This window comes from Abramis brama, assembly GCF_963993115.1.
Source record: "Abramis brama genome assembly, chromosome: 3".
Taxonomy (NCBI): Eukaryota; Metazoa; Chordata; class Actinopteri; order Cypriniformes; family Leuciscidae; genus Abramis; species Abramis brama.
The window spans coordinates 59,252,547-59,276,397 of NC_139965.1; the positions used below are offsets into that span (position 1 = coordinate 59,252,547).

The following is a 23,851-nucleotide window of genomic DNA, read 5'->3' on the forward strand; positions in this document are numbered from 1 at the left end:
ATATAAGTGACTATATTCCTATTAAAAACTAAGTATTACACTATTGATGCTGTTAAAGCTGCCTCAGGACATTGAAGTGTGGCATGTTGAACACTTCATGCACTTGACTGTGTGTATATATACATACATATATACAGCATGTGTATATATTTTCATTGGTGAAATTGAGCAAAAACAAACAATATTGACAAAATTGTGTCTGAAATGTAACACAATATTAAATTCTTGTTTATTGAACTGTTGTATAAAATCACATTTACATTCGTGCTGATATTCAGGAAAAAACATCACTCTTGCTCGTGTGATATAGCTAATCTATATCTTATGATACAAGACAAAACCCCATATGGGGCATTTTTGCCCTCATATCTTGAATTTTAGTGGCATTTTAACTGCAAGTGTTGGGCCGAGGCGGGTGCATTAAAAGTGTTTTTTATATATATATATATATATATATATATATATATATATATATATATATATATATATATATATATATATATATATAGTCTCGGTTTACTCGGCTGTAAAGCTGCTAGGCTGTACAATGATATAAAAACAAGCAACGCAGTGTTTTGTCAGGAACAAAACAGGGAAAACATATTAAGTTAGTAGCACTAGTACTTTAATGCCTGGTTCAGATTACACGTTTTTTTTGTCTGTTACGATACTCACCGTGTCGTTTACGCGATTTTGACTCCTAAAATTTTGTCGTGTCGTGGACAAGACACATGTCAGACTACACGTTGCTTTCCGACCAGTCATCGCGTGCCGTCTCACACACATTCACTCGTGCACACACACACACACACACAATCTCTCGCTCACACAAACGCACTCACTCACACACACACACACACACACACACACTCTCTTGCTCACTCACACACACAAACACACACAGTCTCTCGCTCACTCACTCACTCACACAAACACACTCACTCACTCACACAAACACACTCACTCACTCACTCACTCTTGACGGAACCCGTCATGGAGGACCGGAAAAAAACTGAAACATGCTAGTCTTTTTATCGTGATGTCATGAAGCCTCGCAGACGTGACGTCACTATACGAGATGAAACGATTGAATCTTGCGTCCCGACTCCCGTTGTCGTTTACGAATCCCCACGACACCCTACGTCAAACGGATCGTGCCAAAATCGGGCTAAAATCGTGTAATCTGAACCAGGCGAAGCTGCTGGTGCTTTGATGATGTTGTTGATGTTGATGGTGTTGTTGATGATGTTGATGATGTTGTTGATGGTGTTGATGGTGTTGATGGTGTTGATGGTGTTGATGGTGTTGATGTTTGCCTCTCCTCAGAGCGAGGCCCAGTGCTGGCCGTCTCGAGGCCCAAGAAGACTGAAGCGAAGAGCAGGAGAGTTCTGCGGAGACAGCCCGAATCCCTGGACTCCGTGGACTCCAGTTCCACCGTCTCCTCCGTGTCGTCCTCCTACATGCAGCCGACCAGAAGCCAGAAATTACGCTTGCGGTCCAAATCGCCTTCGACCCGATTATATCCGGCGGACAGCCTGGACCAGGACGACGAGGAGCGTGCGCAGTTCACCAGCCGAGGCACGTTCAACCCCGAGAAAGGCAAACAGCGTCTGCAGGCCGTCAAGAGCTCGCCTCAGAGACACCGGGACAATCCCGCCGGAGAGAAGAGGGATCCGGATCTGCCGGCCCCGCAGGTGGTGGTGTACGGGAGCAACGAGTTCATGGTGTGAAGACCGAAGGACCGGAGAAGAGCTCGTTCTCCCTGCTAACGCTCACTTTTGCTGCATTATAGTCCTTAAGTGCCATGTTGAGAGGAACGGAGATGGGCAGCGCTTCCCAAAAGCAGGGAAAAGGGAATGTTGTAACGTTCCGAAACGGAATGTCCTCCTTCGATCGTCGATCGGGAGTTCCGCGGCGTTCCGAAAGGTGCGAGACGACGAAGCCATTGATGAACTCGAGCTGCTTTAACGTTTACAGTGTAGAATCACGCGAGCAGCGTTCTCTGAGATGCATTTGCCCCCCAATCCTATTTAATACATTTTATTGACATATAAATCTATATAAATATATTATAGTGTACAAAGCCAGAGCACCAGCGACTGCTGGGTTGTTGAATTCATATATTATATCTTTGAATGCGTTGGAGAAGAGAAGTGTGTGTTGGAGTGTGTGTCTTATGAGAAAACCTCTGGATGTGTTTGTGCTGCTTTTTGTGTTGTGCTTGGAGGGAAATGATGCCATTAAAGGGACCAAGCAAACTGGTGTTATAATGCCAGAGGATCCCAACGCTAACGAAGACTCGGAAGTCTTCCAGATCGCCACACAGTGTATTAAGTCATTACTTCAACAGCCATCCATCAGTCGTTTCCATCCCTGTTTATTCTGCCTCAAAGAAACCAGTGTTAAAACACAAAGCCACAGAGTTACTAGATTGCTGTTACTTACGTTTTTTTCTTTTCTTATATATATATAATCAGCTTTATTTTTCAGAAAATCCTTGATCGTTCATGCCCTGCAAACATGAATTACCTCTTGCCAGAAAATGACTTAAATATGACTTAATATATTACCAAATGGTCTCTTCTGCCTGTATATATAGTGCGATTCACCCTATTCTTTTTCTAAATATTTAATTAAAAACCATATAGTAATCCACAGAAGTGCATTTGGATTCGCCACGCCGCTCGCATTCGACTGCTGTACTTGATTATGAGTATGTCCATCACTAGTTATTGATGCAAAATGAACAAAATTGTGCCACCAGCAAAATAGACCATCTAGTCACTATAGTTTCTGCACAGATCATGAATGACTGTCCGCCTCATGTTAAACTGCGGTTCTGCCCGGTAACACGGTTTGTGAAGGGTTTCTGCATGTGACGGTGTTTTTCACAGGAGTGAGTGTTAATTTATATTCTGTTGTTTAGATCTCATGCATCGCTGACACTGCAGGATTCAGCAAACTGATTTGTCTTCTGTCATGTGTTGAACAAATATTTCTTATGAAAGAGAAAGAAAAAAAAGTCAATGGTTGTAAAATAAATTACACATTTTGAACAAATGAGTACTGGTTTGTTAAGTGTAAGATGTGAGTTGTTGTGCTGCTGGCTTCTGCCACCCACATTCAGTTTTTTTGTACTTTGATTTGAGACAGAACTTGAATGACCCGTTCATCACGCTTTAGTCTCGTCTTGTTTAACTGCTTAACCCCCCCCAACCCCCCCCCCCCCCCCATGCACCATTCATATGGAAATGGTTGTAGTTCATGAATGATTTGGAGTACAGAACTAAGGTTGGTCTCTTTTTTTTAAGATGATCCTCATTGCTGAAATGAAAGTGTAAAAGAAGTTTAAAAGGGTGGTTGAATATATATGATTTCACTTTTCTAACTTTAGTTGGTGTGTAATGTTGCTGTTTGAGCTTAAACAACATCTGCAAAGTTACAACGCTCAAAGTTCAAAGCAAAGGGAGATATTTGCTTTTAAAGAAATTGCTTTTTAAGGACTACAACAAACGGCTGGTAGAGACTACACGACATTCCTCCCCGGGTTAGTGACATCACCAACCCTAAAATTTACATAAACCCCGCCCCCGGAACACGATTTATAGATTATCATGACAGAATATGCTAATCAATGACTAGAAGATAACTACACATCAGCTGCATAAATTCATGAACTAACCATTCAGAAATTGTGTCTACATGTTGTCACTTCTTGAGTCTCTCCATCATTGTCTGACTCCAGTTTGAACATAAAAGGCTAAAAGTTTTTGAAATTCAGTTAATTTTCAGTGTGAGGTAAAAGGACACAAGCTGTTGTAGCTCCGCCCCCTGTGCCGGGAGCAGAAGCTCATTTGCATTTAAAGGGACAGACACAAAAACTGTGTTTTGGCTCACCCTCAAAAAGTGACAACTTTAACATGCTATATAAAAATATCTGTGGGGTATTTTGAGCTAAAACTTCATACACACTCTGGGGACATCAAAGACTCATTTTAAATCTTGTGAAAAGGGCATTATACCACCCCTTTAAGTTTACTGTAAAGCAAATGTACTGTACTAAACATCTACATCTATATTTATACAAAATATATATTTTGTATGTAATGTAATTTTGTAACTTATAATGTCTAACCAAGTTGTTATCACAAAAATTGAAGTTCCTATGGGATTTTATTTAGGCGTAATACCAAAAATAGCCACCAGGTGACACATATTCTATATAATTTTTTTATGCATTCTCCTGTAACAAATCTATTTAATACACTTCTGTCACAAAACAGTTGTCACATATGTAACGTTGAGTTTCAGACCTTTCTGATGATAGGTGTATTGTCAAGATTAGAAAGTTTTATTAAAAAATTTAAATATGACACCGCCCACTAGTGGGAGGAGCCTGTCAAAAAAGGCTTTAAAGTATTGTTTATGTGAGAACGCAATGTCCAATTTAAAAACGGTTTTCACAGGATAAATTTTGTGTTTAAGCTTTTGAATAATTCCTAATTTATGGGGTTAACAAAAAGAGTGCATCAGGTGTGGTGACAAATCAGGTCCTCCTCAAAATCGGGTTCTGTTAGGACCCCAAGCGATCCCATGGCTCAAATTACTTTTAATAGGTACTCTCTAGTGCCTGATTAAAATTCCTACCAAAAAAACAAATAAATGCTTTTTGAACTAGGTTATGACCATTAATTAGTTAGCTTATGTACTAGCATAGCATAGCATACAGATACCAGATTAGCCTGATAGCTTAGTTTATACACGCATTTTCACTTACCCTACATGATTCACAATCATCATTACTGTAATTACATGTTAAATGCCTAAATAGTTCATTTAAAAAAAAATGTAATGATGTTGAATAATTCACTTAATTGGATATTATTATTATTTATTAATTAATTAACAGTTTATCAAGTGAAAGAAACGTTCAATTTGTTTTATTATGCACTATAGTAACCTATACATATTTTAAATTAATATCGCTCGTATGTACTTAGTATAATCATTAACTGATAGTTGTTAGAGACCCGGTTTGTCATGACACCGGCCTAAAGGAATTGTAATCGTGTCAGACTCAGAGCTGTTAAACCTGTAATACCGCTGCCAAAGGTGCGGAGTTATTTTGATTTCACCAGAGACAGAGAGAGAGAGGCATGAATAGCTGTGAATTGCAGGTTAAAAAAAACAAAACAAAAAAACATACTGTTTTCTTCCCTTTTGCAAGTCTCCACATAATACCATGTTGTTAAAATGTTATGTTAGTGCACGTTTATTAGTTTAACTCTTCATCAGAACTCAAGAAGTATTCATTTCGAGTAGTGTGTGTAAGCAGAGCTGGTTCACAGTGAGATGAGATCCAAACTAGAGCCCTGCAGTGACGTCATGAATGAATGCACCGCGCATGCGCAGCGGTCAGTGAGTTGCGCTGGCAGGTACACGGAGCACGAGAACACCTGTGCTTGCCGCACGACAAGATGTCTGGATTCGATAACAACCCCTTTGCCGAACCAGTTGATGTCAATCCTTTCCAGGTAAATACCTAATGATTTATTATGTCTTAGGTAATATGTAATATATTTATATTTTTCACTGTGAACCTGTTTGTTTGGTTCGGAGTCACCGGAGAAAGGTGAGCGTGAGAGGGCTCAGCCAATCAAATCTCACTGTTCGGGTTACAAGCCAATCACCTTCCGATGACGATCCAGGAAGTGTTTTTTTGTTTTTGTTTTAAGTTGTCTTTAAATATAACAATTTAGTTTTTTTTCTGCCGTCGTGAGCATTTTAACACTGTTTATCATCATTATGTAGAGAACCGAGCATTTTGGCATAAACTTTGATCCATCACTTCACGCGATAAGTGCACGAAGCCTATACAAATCCAACAGGTGCATCTTATTTACCGTGTCGGCTAAGCCAAGCCGTGTTGACTTTTATTCATTCACAGATATCAACAATTCAGTTTTCACTAGTTCAAATGCTAATTCTTGATATCAGGTATTAGATTTCTACTAGTAAAAATGTAAATTATTGATACCAACAATGACGTAATCACTCACAGAAACACCTTGAATTACCTTGATATCAAGACTTAATTTTCAACTAGTAAAAACTATAATTCTTGATGTCTGTTATTGTATTTTAGCTGGTTAAATGTCACCATAGGCTGCCATTCAAATTAATTGTTGATATCGAGAATTGATTTCTTCCAATTTTAACTATCAGAAATACAATTCTTACCAGAAGATAAATCATAATTTTTAATTTATCAATAATTACATGGTTACTGGTGCAAATGTCTGTTCTTGATCAACAATTGAATTGCTACTAGAAACATTTTCAGTTTTGATATCAATAATCACAAGTGTCACATACTAGTCTCATGAATGTGATTGTTATTAGTAAGAAAGGCATTTTAGATATCTGAAATTACTCTCCTAATTATTGATATCAGAAATAACAAATTTAACATGTTGAAATACATTTCAACTAGTGAAAATTTAGTTTTTGATATCAGGAATTTATATTTTTACTAGTAGTAACAGTTATTATTGATTATTATTGATATCAAAAATTATATATATATTATATTATTATATATTATATTTCTACTAGTAAGAAATGCATAGCTGAAATGTGAAATTGAAATTTCTAGTAACAATTAATTTGAATGGCAGCCTTTGGTGACATTTAATTAGTGAAAATATGGTAAGCCGTTTTAACTTTTATTAATTTCCAGGATATGAATTCTTGATATCAACAATTCAATTTTCACTAGTTCAAATTATAGTTCTTGATATCAGGAATTAGATTTCTACTAGTAACAATGGCAATTTTTGATATTAGAAATTACATTTTTACTAGTTAAAATGCTCATTCTAGATATCAAGAATTGAATTTAATATACCAGCTTTGTATTTCTTACTAGTAGAAATATAGTTTTTGATATCAATAATTACATTGTTACTAGTAAAAATGTGAATTCCTGATATCAAGAATTACGTGGTTACTAGTAAAAATGTATATTCCAGATATCAACAATTGAATTGCTACTAGTAAATGTTAATTTTTGATATCTGAAAATGTATTTCTGATATCAATATTATTTCAGATATCTAAAATGGCTTTCTTACTAGTAACAATCACATTCATGATATCAGAAATTAACAGTCACTAGTGAAAATGGAATTATTGATATCAAAAATGAACATTGTTATTAGTAGCAATTCAATTGTTGATACCAAGAATAGACATTTCAACTAGTGACAATTGAATTCTTGATATCAAAAATAAAGGTTTTGAAAATACAATTACAGATATCAAGAATTATAGTTTTTACTAGTTGAAATTCAATTGTTGATATCTAGAATGAGCATTTTAACTAGTAAAAATGTAATTTCTGATATCAATAACTATAATTTGAACTAGTGAAAATTGAATCGTTGATATCAAGAATTCATATCCTGGAAATGAATAAAAGTTAAAACGGCTTGCCATAGTGAAAATACACTTACAGATATCAAGAATTACAGTTTTCACTAGTTGAAATTTAATTCTTGATATGAAGAATTTGATTTCTGCAAGTGATGGCGTCATTGTTGATATCAAGAATTCACTTTTTTTACTATTAGAAATCTAATTCCTGATATCAAGAATTAGCATTTTAACTAGTGAAAATTGATATCAAGAATATCATATCCTGGGAATGAATAAAAGTCAAAACGGCTTGCCATAGTCGGCTGCATTTAATTTGCGAAAGAGGAGGGGAAAAACACGCTCTGCCAATATCATATGGGAATATTTTGAGAGATGTCACTTTAAAGAATGCTTTGGCACCCAAAAACGTTCATAACATACAGTGTTTAATGATAGGCAAGTGATATTTGTTGTGCCTGGCAGGATCCATCAGTCACTCAGGTGACCAGCACTGCAGTCGAGGGCGTCGGAGAGTTTAACCCCTTCACAGCCGCTGCTCTGGTAAGCCTGACCGTTTCCAATCCTCATCCTACAAACCAACAATCACTTCTCAGTTCCTCGTGTCCAGTACATGCATATCAACAGGATCATATTCCTCTGTCATAATGTGGATCCAAAATGATCCTGTTGAAATCCTATTTGAAACGGGATTGACATTTATTCAGAATTTGATTTGATCTTCAAGACTGACTTAAAATTATAAGAAGTCAAAAATGGTAAAGGAATGCCAAATTATTGCTCAAACCTAAAATAATCAAATATAAGTCCTATTAAAAACTACAGTAGATAAACTGGAATCCCCACACTTTAGTTTGTTTTGAGAAGTTCATTTCTCTTTCCTTTTTTCAATGTTTGATTCCTTCAGGAATTATTCCAATTTATGATAATATATTCCTTTAGGAAGTTTTGAGTTTTCCACTGGAACACTTGTGTTTTATACTGAATGAAATCACAAGCTAAGAGTTTGAATTGAATATTTTCCCTCTCTCTTATTCAGGGTGGAAGCACCATCCCTGTTTCAGTCGCTTCTCAGCCAGCGGTCCTCCAGACGACTGTGGAGCCCAGTCCACAAGTTAGTACAATATTCATGCAGAACCATAATATTTGTATGCTGATTCATATTTATCATAATACAGCATGAAAGAAGAAAAGCTGCTGGGGTGTAACGGCACACAGAAGTCCCGGTTCGGTACGTGCCGCTGTTTTGCTGGTCACGGTTCGATAGGAGTTTGGTACATTTACATCTCCGCCATCGTAGCTTGCGATGTCATTTTCTTTGTGTGTGAGAGTTCTTTAAAGGCCCCCTGAAATCAAAATGTAATTTTTTTTTAGCTTTAAGTATGAATATGTTAGCTTTAATTTTATCAGTTAGCTGGTGTTTTCCAAAACAATGGCAAAATTCACATTTAGGAGATATAAGCATTCAAAACATACAGTCTCTCACTTCCACTAAAATGGGTCATGGGTCATTCCGGACTTCAGCTGCATCACATATTCTGTCCAATCAAATGCTCTCTAGAATCTAAAGCTCCGCCCCCTATACTGTAAATACCACCTGGCCGAAGCGACCATTGTCACGTTACGGAGCAATATGGGTTTGAGTTTTATTCCGTTTTCCAACTGTACGTTTGTTAAGAATGAAATGAATGAATCCTCTACTATTGAATCCAACGTATCATCAGCGCTCGGATTCGCTTCCATGATGCTGTCAGTCTGTGAGGTAAACTAAACGCTATTGGCTAATTGAAAAGGGGGAGGAGCCATTCAATATGTCCCGCCTTAGCTTCCCGTTTCAGTGGAGATTACGTCACCCATCATCATACAAAGCTGCGCGTTCCAAGGCACTTCAGTAGGACTTTAACATGCGGTGACAATGGCGGATACACAAAGTTCAATATTACGCTTTTTCAAGAAATCACATAAAGATGAGCAAGAAAAAGATGTGTTTTTAGACATTTTTTGAAAATGGCTAAAGACTCAGCTGTTCAGAATTGAGGTCATTCCTCCAGCTGGGAACAGTTCAGGCAAAGGTCTGTGAGAGTGATTTCGTGCCTCTTTGGGATGATGGCACCACGAGGCGTCGTTCACTTGCAGAACGCAAGCTTCTGGAGGACACAAGTCTGAACTAGTGAGTTTAGGTATAGGGGTGCAGAGCCAGTGGTTGTCTTATAGGCAAACATCAGTGCCTTGAATTTGATGCGAGTGGCTATTGGCAGCCAGTGCAAACTGATGAAACTCACTGCTGCTTTCTGGATCAGTTGTTAAGGCGGAGAGCATTACAATAATCCAGTCTGGAGAGAACAAGAGCTTGGACAAGGAGTTGTGTGGCTTGCTCTGATCTGGAGAATACATGTACCGTTACACCCCTAAACGCTACTGATTACACATCCTCCCAAAGGCACTCAAACACAGCTTCTCAGGTTGATGTTAGTGTGTCAGTGTCTAAGTGTGTGTGTGGTTCCTCCATCAGGCCAGTGTCGCATCGTGTTAGTGTGTAAGTGTGTGTGTGGTTCCTCCATCAGGCCGGTGTCGCATCGTGCTAGTGTGTAAGTGTGTGTGTGGTTCCTCCATCAGGCCAGTGTCGCAGCGTGTTAGTGTGTAAGTGTGTGTGTGGTTCCTCCATCAGGCCGGTGTCGCAGCGTGTTAGTGTGTAAGTGTGTGTGTGGTTTCTCCATCAGGCCGGTGTCGCAGTGTGTAAGTGTGTAAGTGTGTGTGTGGTTCCTCCATCAGGCCGGTGTCGCAGCGTGTTAGTGTGTAAGTGTGTTAGTGTGTGTGTGGTTCCTCCATCAGGCCGGTGTCGCAGCGTGTTAGTGTGTAAGTGTGTGTGTGGTTCCTCCATCAGGCTGGTGTCGCAGCGTGTTAGTGTGTAAGTGTGTGTGTGATTCCTCCATCAGGCCGGTGTCGCAGCGTGTTAGTGTGTAAGTGTGTGTGTGGTTCCTCCATCAGGCCGGTGTCGCAGCGTGTTAGTGTGTTAGTGTGTTTGTGGTTCCTCCATCAGGCCGGTGTCGCAGCGTGTAAGTGTGTTAGTGTGTGTGTGGTTCCTCCATCAAGCCTGGTGTCGCAGTGTGTAAGTGTGTAAGTGTGTGTGTGGTTCCTCCATCAGGCCGGTGTCGCAGCGTGTTAGTGTGTAAGTGTGTTAGTGTGTGTGTGGTTCCTCCATCAGGCCGGTGTCGCAGCGTGTTAGTGTGTAAGTGTGTGTGTGGTTCCTCCATCAGGCTGGTGTCGCAGCGTGTTAGTGTGTAAGTGTGTGTGTGGTTCCTCCATCAGGCCGGTGTCGCAGCGTGTTAGTGTGTAAGTGTGTGTGTGGTTCCTCCATCAGGCCAGTGTCACATCGTGTTAGTGTGTAAGTGTGTGTGTGGTTCCTCCATCAGGCCGGTGTCGCAGCGTGTTAGTGTGTAAGTGTGTGTGTGGTTCCTCCATCAGGCCGGTGTCGTAGCGTGTTAGTGTGTAAGTGTGTGTGTGGTTCCTCCATCAGGCCGGTGTCGCAGTGTGTTAGTGTGTAAGTGTGTGTGTGGTTCCTCCATCAGGCCGGTGTCGCAGCGTGTTAGTGTGTAAGTGTGTAAGTGTGTGTGTGGTTCCTCCATCAGGCCGGTGTCGCAGCGTGTTAGTGTGTATGTGTGTTAGTGTGTGTGTGGTTCCTCCATCAGGCCGGTGTCGCAGCGTGTTAGTGTGTAAGTGTGTGTGTGGTTCCTCCATCAGGCCGGTGTCGCAGCGTGTTAGTGTGTAAGTGTGTAAGTGTGTGTGTGGTTCCTCCATCAGGCCGGTGTCGCAGCGTGTTAGTGTGTAAGTGTGTGTGTGGTTCCTCCATCAGGCTGGTGTCGCAGCGTGTTAGTGTGTAAGTTTGTGTGTGGTTCCTCCATCAGGCCGGTGTCGCAGCGTGTAAGTGTGTGTGTGGTTCCTCCATCAGGCCGGTGTCGCAGCGTGTTAGTGTGTTAGTGTGTGTATGGGTCCTCCATCAGGCCGGTGTCGCAGCGTGTTAGTGTGTAAGTGTGTGTGTGGTTCCTCCATCAGGCCGGTGTCGCAGCGTGTTAGTGTGTAAGTGTGTGTGTGGGTCCTCCATCAGGCCCGTGTCGCAGCGTGTTAGTGTGTAAGTGTGTGTGTGGTTCCTCCATCAGGCCCGTGTCGCAGCGTGTTAGTGTGTAAGTGTGTGTGTGGTTCCTCCATCAGGCCGGTGTCGCAGCGTGTTAGTGTGTAAGTGTGTGTGTGGTTCCTCCATCAGGCTGGTGTCGCAGCGTGTTAGTGTGTAAGTTTGTGTGTGGTTCCTCCATCAGGCCGGTGTCGCAGCGTGTTAGTGTGTAAGTGTGTAAGTGTGTGTGTGGTTCCTCCATCAGGCTGGTGTCGCAGCGTGTTAGTGTGTAAGTGTGTGTGTGGTTCCTCCATCAGGCTGGTGTCGCAGCGTGTTAGTGTGTAAGTGTGTGTGTGGGTCCTCCATCAGGCCGGTGTCGCATCGTGTTAATGTGTAAGTGTGTGTGTGGTTCCTCCATCAGGCCGGTGTCGCAGCGTGTAAGTGTGTGTGTGGTTCCTCCATCAGGCCAGTGTCACAGCGTGTTAGTGTGTAAGTGTGTGTGTGGTTCCTCCATCAGGCCAGTGTCGCAGCGTGTTAGTGTGTAAGTGTGTGTGTGGTTCCTCCATCAAGCCTGGTGTCGCAGTGTGTAAGTGTGTGTGTGGTTCCTCCATCAGGCCGGTGTCGCAGCGTGTAAGTGTGTGTGTGGTTCCTCCATCAGGCCGGTGTCGCAGCGTGTTAGTGTGCAAGTGTGTGTGTGGTTCCTCCATCAGGCCGGTGTCGCATCGTGTTAGTGTGTAAGTGTGTGTGTGGTTCCTCCATCAGGCCGGTGTCGCAGCATGTAAGTGTGTGTGTGGTTCCTCCATCAGGCCAGTGTCGCAGCGTGTTAGTGTGTAAGTGTGTGTGTGGTTCCTCCATCAGGCCAGTGTCACAGCGTGTTAGTGTGTAAGTGTGTGTGTGGTTCCTCCATCAAGCCTGGTGTCGCAGTGTGTAAGTGTGTGTGTGGTTCCTCCATCAGGCCGGTGTCGCAGCGTGTAAGTGTGTGTGTGGTTCCTCCATCAGGCCGGTGTCGCAGCGTGTTAGTGTGCAAGTGTGTGTGTGGTTCCTCCATCAGGCCGGTGTCGCAGCGTGTTAGTGTGTTAGTGTGTGTGTGGGTCCTCCATCAGGCCGGTGTCGCAGCGTGTTAGTGTGTAAGTGTGTGTGTGGTTCCTCCATCAGGCCGGTGTCGCAGCGTGTTAGTGTGTAAGTGTGTGTGTGGGTCCTCCATCAGGCCGGTGTCGCTGCGTGTTAGTGTGTAAGTGTGTGTGTGGTTCCTCCATCAGGCCGGTGTCGCAGCGTGTTAGTGTGTAAGTGTGTAAGTGTGTGTGTGTGGTTCCTCCATCAGGCCGGTGTCGCAGCGTGTTAGTGTGTAAGTGTGTGTGTGGTTCCTCCATCAGGCTGGTGTCGCAGCGTGTTAGTGTGTAAGTGTGTTAGTGTGTGTGTGGTTCCTCCATCAGGCCGGTGTCGCAGCGTGTTAGTGTGTAAGTGTGTTAGTGTGTGTGTGGTTCCTCCATCAGGCCGGTGTCGCAGCGTGTTAGTGTGTAAGTGTGTGTGTGGTTCCTCCATCAGGCTGGTGTCGCAGCGTGTTAGTGTGTAAGTGTGTGTGTGGGTCCTCCATCAGGCTGGTGTCGCAGCGTGTTAGTGTGTAAGTGTGTGTGTGGTTCCTCCATCAGGCCGGTGTCGCAGCGTGTTAGTGTGTAAGTGTGTGTGTGGTTCCTCCATCAGGCCGGTGTCGCAGCGTGTTAGTGTGTAAGTGTGTTAGTGTGTGTGTGGTTCCTCCATCAGGCTGGTGTCGCAGCGTGTTAGTGTGTAAGTGTGTGTGTGGTTCCTTCATCAGGCTGGTGTCGCAGCGGGACAGGCGGAGCTCATCCGTCAGCAAGCGGAGCTGGAGAAGAAAGCAGCGGAGCTGGAGCGTAAAGAACAGGAGCTTCGGGATCGAGACACTGCACGAGGTGAGACACTACAATTCACTTCACGTTTATTTGTATAGCGCTTTTCACAGTACACATCGTTTCAAAGCAGCTTCACAGAAAGTGTATGAGTCCACATTACAATTTAGAGTGCTCTGTTATCAGAGGGAACTGTCTAAGTTATGCATTTCAGAATTGTACATATACAAAATCACAGTTAGCTAAAAGTTTATTAATGTAAACAACGTAATAATTGAATGCAGAAACAATGAGCTCATTGATGTACTGAACACTACAGCTCTGATCTCACTCTGTAGATGTTCTTCTGCACTCTTGACATGAAGGAATGTTTGCTTGCAGGTAAAGAAAACAACTGGCCACCTTTGCCCAGGTTTCTCCCCATAAAACCTTGCTTTTATCAGGATTTTAATGAAGAAATTCCTGTGGAATATCAACGGGTTTGCAAGATGATGTACTACCTCTGGATGTGTAAGTGAACACAGACTTAATGGAATAACATGGAATACAGTTGCAATCAAAATTATTCAACCCCCATTTAGGTTTATTGGCAAAATGTACAGACTTTCAGCTGTGTGCAATAAACAAATCAAACAAAAGTAATTGAAATAGCTCAACACAACAAATGTTTCAAGTGGTTTCCCCAAATTCCACTTAAAATACAACTTTTAATGACTTCTGCTGTCTCAAAATTATTCAACCCCTTCATGTCAAGCATCTTTAGCACTTAGTAAAACACCCGTTTGCTGTTATGAGCTGCTGCAGACGAGCTGTATAACCAGACACCAGCTTCTGGCAGCGTTTCTGAGGAATCTGAGCCCGTTCCTCGTGAGCAATGGCCTCCAGTTCAGTAATATTCTTGAGTTTGTGTGATGCAACGTCCTCCTTCAAATCCCACCAGAGATTTTCTATGGGGTTCAAGTCATGTGACTGTGATGCCACTGTATCTTCCAGGACTTCTTCTGCAGAACACTAAAGCCCGATTCGCACTGGATTAGTATTACCTGGTGAGCTCTAGTCATTTGTAATAATTGCGGAGGTCGTCTGTGATCTTAATCCCGTGCGAATCGGCCATGTCTGTAATTTGTAAAGTAAAAATTCCCCCGCAAATGCCCTACCATATTTCGCCGAACACCCCGAGGTCCTGTGATAATATTAGTCCTGTGCGAATCGGCATCTCTGTGGTTTGGAGGGTCGTTTATAATTTTTTTTGAGGTTTTTGTTTCCGGTGCGCTTTTTTATTTTTCACGAAGAATGGAGGCTGGAGTGTTTTGATAGTATTTTGGGTGCTGGGTCATATCGCTATACACCATACAACTATACAATTTGCAGAAAGAGAAAGCTGAAAACCATCAGAAGAGCAAAAACATAAAGAATGATTAGATGGAGATGGATGACATGTATAGCAGGGGTAAGGAACATTCTTCTGTTTATGATATATCATACAGCTAGACCTAAAACGACAAGACATTTCCAAGCAATAGCCTATTGACAGTAAATTCGAGTAAAATCACAAGCTTCGCTTATCCCGTGCCAATGCGCCACACGAAATTCAGATGTGGGGGAGTAATTTCTAACTCACACGAGGTCCCCAGATAATTCCAATCCAGTGCGAATAGGGCTTAAAGGATTAGTTCACCTCGAAATGAAACTTTCCTGATAATTTACTCCCCCCAATGCCATCAAAGATGTTCATGTCTTTCTTTCTTCAGTGGAAAATAAATTAAGTATTTTGAGGAAAATATTTCAGGATTTTTCTACACACAATGGACTTCAGTGGCAACCAGAATGTTGAAGTTCAAAAGTTCAAATTTTTTGCCAATAAACCTGATTTGCAATGGGGGTTGAATAATTTAGGTTACAGTTACAATTACAAATTTACAGACTTTCTTGCTATAATTATATTTGTGTAAAAATAAAAATGTTTTAACATTTGCATTCTGAATATTTCATGCATTTCATGAAGTTTTATACTAATTGTATCCAGTGTAATATGTCACCCGAGCATTCCATGCATGCAAAAGATGTGTGTACTGTGCAAAAGCTTTGTTGGCTTTTATTATTTGATTATGTTTAAGTTATGCAAATGGTTAATTATTTGTATGACTACATCACAAAGAGTCAAGTCTTGTAAGCATTAGATTGAAAACATAGAAATATCATAAAGTGTGTAAATAATAGAACGCATTTCTTTAAATGCAAATGTTCTTTGAGTATTTCATTTGTGAAGGTTAAGCATATACTCACTATACTCCTAATTACAAGAAGAAGAAAAAAGTGCTCTTAAACTGGGTGTGTGACAGGCTGTGGAATGCGGTTTGGCCCAAAAGATTTTTAACCCCTGCATACTATATGCTGCAAAATAGTTTGAGAAGTACGGTTGTATGCTAGTAGCAATGCTTGTTGGCAAACATTTGAGGAAATGTTCATGCTCTGTAAGCCTGGATAATAATGCACATGTTGTTGTTCCACAGACCACAGTGTGACGCTGTTCCTGAACCTGCTGGCCTGTCTGGTGTATTTCTCTGTCGACACGACACGAGGAGTTGACTTCGGACTCGCAATCCTCTGGTTTCTTTTGTTCACTCCCGTCGCGTTCCTCTGCTGGTACCGACCCGTTTACAAGGCCTTTAAGTGAGTTCAATGTTGAGATGTTGCATTGTGACATTATTATTTTGGTAATACTTTATGGTAACACTATTTTACAGTGTCCTTGTTACATATGTTACATGTACTAACCATAGTAATAACAGTAAATTATGCACAATTACATGCAACTAACCCTCAACCTAATCCTAATCCTACCCTAACCCTATAGTAAGTACATGTAGTTAATTAATATTACTCAGTGCTTAAATATATAATTACACTGTAACAATGACACCTTCAAATAAAGTGTAACCCACTTTACAATAAGGTTCATTAGTTAACATGAACTAAGAATGAACATTTACATTTACATTGTAGTCATTTAGCAGACGCTTTTATCCAAAGCGACTTACAAAGTAGGACTAGATTAAGCGAGTCATCATGAAGAGGCAAAAACAAAAAGCAGCGCAAGAAGTGCTCAAGATACAAAGTTCAGGCATTATTCAGAGTAGCATAAGCCCGATAAGTGAGGTTAAGAGGGAAAGGGGAGGGTTTTTTTTTTTTTTTTTTTTTTTTTAACAATACTTCTTCAGCATTTATTAATTCTAGTTAATATTAATTGCAACATTTACTAATACGTCATTAAAATCAAAGGTTGTATTAGTTAACATTAGTTAATGCACTGTGAACTAACATGAACAGCTGTATTTTTATTAACTAACATTAACAAAGATTAATAAATACTGTAACAAATGTATTGCTCATTCTTAGTTCATGTTAGTAAATACTAGGGGTGTGACGAGACGCTTACTCCACGAGACGAGACGAAACACGAGATTGGGTTCACGAGAACGAGACAAGACGAGATTTTTTACACAATTTTTAAGAAATCCTCAATGATGAAATATATGAATGGAAAATAGTCTTTTATTCAACTGAAAATCACAAAATGCAAAACAATTTATGTGCATTTTGAAATCAACTTGTAATGAATGTTATTTTACTTCTATTTTAATGAATTCTATGCAGTAAAGGACATGCAAACACTGCAAAATGATTTGCTATAAACTCTACTTCTCCCTGTACGATTTCACATGAGAAATCTAACTCCTTTCCACAAATCGAACATAAAAAAATAAAACAGTATAAATAAAATAAATATAAATAACTGAAATAACACTTTAAATGCAAACAGTAAGTGTGTATCCATAATCAAAGTAGCCTACTGCTCTCTCAAAACTACAAGTTCAAACAGAAACATTTTTTTTCTTCAAGCATGAAAAAGAGATAAATTAACTAAGATAAGCCTAAGATATGGTCATGTTCTTTTTCAAGAATATAAGCATGTCGACGATTTCTGGCAGCAGTTGAGACCTTTGGGCAGGGCTGCACGATATGAGGAAAAGCTGCGATGTGCGATAACATTGTTTAATATTGCGATGTCGATATGACTTGTGATATGTGAATGTTAGCTATACTGTTCCCATGTCTTAGTGCTTTAATAGGTTCTTTGCGTGATAGGTCAAATGTTTATTACCTGCCTGGTTCAGATTACACTATTTTAGCGCGATTTTGGCACGATCCGTTTCGTGGAGACTCGTAAAGTACAACGGGCGTCGGGACGCAAGATTCGATCGTTTCATTTCGTATAGTGTGTCATAGTGGGCGACAACCTACGCATCTGTGATGCTTCAGGACAGAAAGACTAGCATGTTTAATTTTAACGGTCCTCCACGACGGGTTGAGTGTGAGTGAGAGTGCGGTTACAGTGAGTGTGCGCGCGAGTGAGTGAGTGAGCGAGGGACAGTGAGTGTGTGTGTGTGCGGAGTGTGTGTGATTGGCACGGCACACAAATGATTTAAAAGTGGCAGGGGCATCTTCAATACAAATTTCACCCTCACGCTCCATCACGCTGACATCACAACAACTCACGAGACAAAGTTTTTTTTTTTTTTTTTTTTTTTACTCACGAGACAAAGTTTCACCTCGACGAGAAATCTCGTCGCGTTTTAATCTCGCGAGATCTCGTAACACGAGATCTCGTCACACCCCTAGTAAATACATTAACTAATGAACCTTATTGTAAAGTGTTACCATTATTTTTTAGCCTCACCCTCCCTTAAAATTTAAATATAAAGTGGTACAACAAATACTACCATGAAATATCATTATCTTTTTTACATTACAATAAAGAGAGTGACAGTCATAACAGTTTGTTAGGCAAAGTCGAACGGTGAACGGGGTAAAAACATTGAACTAATAGATATCACTATAGTTCACCCAGTACATTAGGACAGTTGTTTTGTGTTACAAGTTTTCTTGAAATATTATGTTTAAATATGCACTAATTTGCATAGATTTCCAGAACAGAAATCTGAACACTGAACAAAGCTGATTCAAACATCTTGTTTCATTTGATCTTTGTTTTGGATTTCTCTGTTTATCACTCCATAAATCAGAAAATACTGTCTACAGCCATACAAAAACACCACGTTATTAGGAATGAAATGTTAAAGGGATACTTCACTGATTAGCATTGAGCTTTGTATCAGTAGAAACCCGGTTGTATTTTCGAATGACCGTGCTTCCCTCCCTCATGTCCGCCTGAGACGAGAGATTTCTGTATTGTGTGTCTGGAAAAAAAACTCAGATGACACAAAAATCTTCATTTATCGTCATCAGAGGCTTTTCTGTCCAGAGGCGAGAGACTCCAGCCAGTAGGAGGAGCTCGTCCCGCATATCTTCAACCCGCCCATAGGGGTATCTCACGATAAAACGCCGTCTTTTCAGTTTCGAGTCGACTAGTAGCCTAGTTGTGTCATTTCTTCTGATACTGCCCTCTGTAACCGGTAGAAGTGGCTTGGGAGTGTCCTCGTAGGGCAGCGAAGCAAGTGCATTCTGGGAGTTGTTGTCTTTCATCCACATGAGCCAAAAATACATTTCTGGCTTTTCTCAGTCTAGAAGGCACCAACTTCTAAAATAATTTCACATTTCTACTTCATAAATGACCCAATTCAAATACACATTCATCTTTCCAGCGGTGAAATATCCCTTTAAATCTGGCCTGTGATGTGTGAACAAACCTCTCTGTAAAAACCTTCAGAATATAGATATGAATAAAGCTGTAAAGTTTGGTGTCTGTAAAGCTGCTAAAGTGCAGATTTCTGAAGGAGAAAAAAAAAACTCATTTTGAGAAAACAGCTTTTAAAGACGCACACAGTGAAATTGAACACTTAAATGTGTTGGATGCTTTCTTTCCACTACTTTGAAAGATGACAAGTTATGGAAGCAAAATAGCCCAAAATATCAGTGCAAAATCAAAATGATGTGTATACTTATTTACAGTTTATATATTGTATATGTGTATATGTATAACTATAAATATGTGTATATGCATGTATGTATGTATGTATTATATACATACATGCATACATACATACATACATACATACATACATGCATACATGCACACATACACATGCATACATGCACACATACACACACATACATACACATATATATATATATATATATATATATATATATATATATATATATATATATATATATATATATATATATATATATATATATAATGTATGTATACATACACACACACACACATACATATATACATATATATGTATGTATGTATTACACCCACACTGAATGTATAATATTAGTCATTAAAGGGTGATTATTGACAGGTTACACAACAGAAAGTATCATCATCTCAACTATAACTTTTCTTTTCTTTTGTTTTGCAGATCTGACAGCTCCTTCAGTTTCTTCTTTTTCTTCTTCATTTTCTCCTTCCAAGTAATCACGTACATCATTCAGAGCGTGGGGATCCCTGGCTGGGGGAACAGGTGAGTCTCTCCGTCTGTGGATCGCTCTGGTTTACGTGTGTGATCTGAATCTTTACGTGTTCTTCCTCTCGGCATGTTTCTTAGACTGATCGCCTCCTCGTAATCTGTCGGTGTGTTGGGTTTCCGGGTCTCTCTCTGTGAGTGTGACTCTGCTGAATCATCCTGTACTCTTCTCAGCAATGTGCATTCTTCACTTACACTTTCATTCTGTTTACTAGGGGTGCATCAATATGTTCTGTAGATAGTGACAATATGTATTGTGTATAGTTCACCCAAAATGGAAATTTCGGTTTTAGTTGAGTTTTAGTGTCAGTACTACATTAAACTGCTATATATAATGTTGAATATAATGCATAATAATGCAATGGGGGAATATTTGTGGGTCCTGATAATGTCAAATGTCTTGTTACCAGTAAAAAGTGTCCTACATTATTTTAAACATATGTAGTCAGTGAAAGAGTGCAAGCATGTTCGTCTAAAATAATTCTGTTTTTTCAGCTTCAGAATCATGAATATTGTTATTCTGGTGTCTCTATTGTCCTGTGCTTTGGGTTTCCAGCACTAAGTACAAGAATATTCATTTACACACACAATGTAAAACCAGATTTAGCATTTTAATCAACAGTAAAAAACATTGTTAACCTTTTATCATACCTCTGAGTATCGCAATAATATCATATCGTGAGTTTAATATCCCGTAACATTCACACTTTCTTCTTAAGCTCTTGCTGAGGCAACCATTGCTCAACCATTGCTATTAATATCCTACAAATCTCTAACCATCATTTCAAATGAATGATAGCTGAAATCGTGTGCTTGCTGAGGAGAGGTGTGGGGTTACTAAACCAAAAAGTTGATCATATTGTATGTTTGGTGGGTTTTGTAAGCTTGTCAAGTCAAGTCACCTTTATTTATATAGTGCTTTTTACAATAGAGATTGTTTCAAAGCAGTTTTACAGAGATAATAATGCGACACAGTTTGTTTCTAGAAGAAAATAGTGTCACAGTCCAGCTTAAGTAAGTTCAGTGATGGTTCATTTTTGGTGTAAAAAAGTTATTAATTTAGTTCATTTTTATATATATATATATATATATATATATATAGCCGCTCTGTAGAAAACAGTGATGTCATCGTCCAGCTCAGTTCAGTTCTCATATAATGGTGTCAGATCAGTAATATTGTTGAATATTAAATTGCGCATGTAGATGTTGAATGATCAGTAATGTGCTGATATGATTGTGTGTCAGTGGCTGGATCACGGCGATCACTGTGATCGGGATTAATAAAGCCGTGTCAGTCTTCATGATGCTGGTCGCTGCTTTCTTCTCGGTCAACGCCATGCTGGCCGTCGTCTTACTCAAAATGGTAAGTTGGACACAGTGTTATTTTACATATTTTACATTTTTTATTATGGTTTTATTAATATTTTGAATTATCTTTTATTTTTATGTTTACTTTGTCAAAGTTAATTTTAGTTTAATTTTTAGAGTTTCATTATGTGCTTTTGTCATTTTATTAGTTTATATATATAAATATATATATATATATATATATATATATATATATTTTTTTTTTTATATATATATATATATATATATATATATATATATATATATATATATATATATATATATATATATATATATAATTTTTGTATTTATATATATATATATATATATATATATATATATATATATATATATATATATATATATTATTTTTTATTTTTATATATATATATAAAAATAAATAATATTTATTTATTTATTTATATATATATATATATATATATATATATATATATATATATATAAAATTAACATTTAGGTCAAATTTTTTTTTAAGCTTTAGTTAGGGTTTTTATTTATTTCCAGTTAATAACTTAAGTGCTTCAACTTAAACTTATTTCAGGTTATTGCCAAGACAACTTTTCAAGTTTTTCAACTATATATATTTTATTATATGTTGTGTTCGGGTCATTTTGACCCGGAGAGGTTTTTTTTTTTCCTCAAAAATGTTGCTGTTCCGCATCTTCTGAAAGAGTACAGACTCTTTGGATTAAAAGAGCAGTGAAGAAGACGCAGAAACAAGTGATAGAAGCATTGCTTGCGTGTAAAATAACACGATCATCAAACTGCATATAAATCAAAACTGGCGAATGAAATGAGGAACACACGAAGAGGAAACGACTGAAGCTGATGGACTTGATTCTGCTTCATCGTTCTGCATCCGATACTCTCTTGTTCACTGACTTTGCTGTGTGTTTTCAGGTTCACTCCATGTACAGGCACACGGGCGCGAGCTTCCAGAAGGCCCAGGACGAGTTTTCTCAAGGTGTCGTCACTAACCGAAGCTTCCAGTCCGCCGCCGCCACAGCCGCCACTTCAGCCTTTCAGTAACATCCAGAGATAACACCAAACCTCCAGCGCAAGGACAAGCTGTGTTCAGGCCTTCTCGAAGCTGCAATACTGGAAACATGTTTAGGTGAAAGTTACCTGGCTCTCGATCGGTGAGACTTGTACTCCTCATGTAATGAAGGCAATATATACAGGTGGTTTTATGCAAAAGTTACATTAAGTTAGTGTTTCAAACGGCACTATTTAATTGAATTTTATGTGATGTTACGACATCGTTACAATAGTCAATCCACTTTCCAGTTATTGTCCCTGTTATATGTATTTAGAAATCTTTCATATCGTTGTATGTTGAATTATTCTACTCTTTGATTTAGTCCAGCTGAATGTATTGAATGTCATCTGATAATCTCAGTTATGGTTTTACAATATTTGAACAAACAAGAAACACATTTATCTATACGCTGAAGTTCTGCTTATCTGTTTGTTACATCCTCAAACTGACGTGATGATTTTGCAGTGTTCTTAATTACGAACAAAATATGTATATATTTATAAATGAATCGATTTTATTTTACTGTGGTTCAATTGGGTGGACATCTGTTTTATGAGTTATTGTTGAATAAACGTATTCAGATTATGTTGTTCATTGCTGTTTCTATATATACAGTATATAATGTATTAAATTATAGGATATATTATAAAGTGGTCTATAAACTTATTTTGATAAACATACAATCCAACTTTAATATTATGTGAAAGGTTTTTACAATCTGAGTACTTTTTGAATTCTGTTTAATGTTTGAATTTAGGTCGAAACAATGTATCCAACATCAGTTAATAATGTCAGCGATATTTAATCAAAACATTTTAAAGTCAGTAGAAGTGAAAGAAGAAAATAAAGCATAACTGACTCAGAAAGAGCTGAAATATCAAGATTATGTCATGCTAGTACGTTTTGTTTTATTTTGATATAGTCTAGTCTTGAAGGATTCTTTAATGATTACCAAATCATGCATGAGTCAAGTCAAGTTTATTTATATAGCGCTTTTCACAATACAGATTGTATCAAAGCAGCTTCACAGTATTAAATTAAAATAATACATCAGTGTTTGTTTCTAGTGGAAAACGTCCACGTTTGGTAATGCTGATCAATAGTATTGTTGATTGATTAATTAAATTAAATATCCCCAAATATCCCCAACTGAGCAAGCCAAAGGCAACATGAATTCCTTAAGGAGAATAGGCTTAAATCAGCAAGTCGGTTACACTTCATTTTAATGTTTCCCTGTTACAATGTAGGCTAATTATACGTTTAAGTAATGAGTAATATTAATGAACTAGCCTACATGTACTTACTAGGGTTAGGGTAGGATTAGGGTTTGGTTTAGGGTTAGCTGCATGTATGTATAATTTCATAGATAGGTATTACTATAGTAAATACATGTAACGTGTAACAAGGGCACAATAAAATAAAGTGTAACCAATAAATTTAAATAAAAAAAGTATGTTGGCTTTCTCATGCCAACATAAATATTCATCCTATAAAATGACTTTTTTTATTTTATTTATTTTATTAACAGAATAGGCTA

The 23,851-nt window shown here is 38.8% G+C and overlaps 2 protein-coding genes across 14 annotated transcripts in view; both read left to right on the forward strand.

The window, feature by feature from the left end:
- Positions 1-3,060, forward strand: part of myo9aa (myosin IXAa) — a 174,418-nt gene extending 171,358 nt beyond the window's left edge. For 9 of the 13 annotated variants that reach the window (XM_084108435.1, XM_084108437.1, XM_084108430.1 and 6 more), the window contains one exon: positions 1,327-3,060. In XM_084108435.1, coding sequence (XP_083964561.1) covers positions 1,327-1,730 — 404 coding nt within the window. In that variant the 3' untranslated portion in view covers positions 1,731-3,060. The remainder of the gene's footprint in view (positions 1-1,326) is intronic. The other 4 variants (XM_084108431.1, XM_084108432.1, XM_084108433.1 and 1 more) reach the window with 2 other exon arrangements.
- Positions 3,061-5,329: 2,269 nt separating this feature from the next.
- scamp2l (secretory carrier membrane protein 2, like) lies at positions 5,330-23,193 on the forward strand. The gene is made up of 9 exons (XM_084108607.1): positions 5,330-5,534; positions 7,900-7,977; positions 8,474-8,548; positions 13,356-13,470; positions 13,789-13,917; positions 15,921-16,080; positions 19,803-19,904; positions 21,153-21,270; positions 22,176-23,193. The coding sequence occupies exons 1-9, from the start codon at positions 5,394-5,396 to the stop codon at positions 22,302-22,304; spliced, it is 1,047 nt and encodes a 348-aa protein (XP_083964733.1). The 5' UTR covers positions 5,330-5,393; the 3' UTR covers positions 22,305-23,193.
- The last annotated feature ends 658 nt before the right edge of the window (positions 23,194-23,851 follow it).

Coding starts and splice junctions, on each gene's coding strand:
- scamp2l (XM_084108607.1), top strand. CDS start 5,394: ATGCACCGCGCATGCGCAGCGGTCAGTGAGTTGCGCTGGCAGGTACAC. Junction 8,549..13,355: donor CTGTGGAGCCCAGTCCACAA/GTTAGTACAATA, acceptor TTCCTTCATCAG/GCTGGTGTCGCAGCGGGACA. Junction 16,081..19,802: donor CCCGTTTACAAGGCCTTTAA/GTGAGTTCAATG, acceptor TTTGTTTTGCAG/ATCTGACAGCTCCTTCAGTT.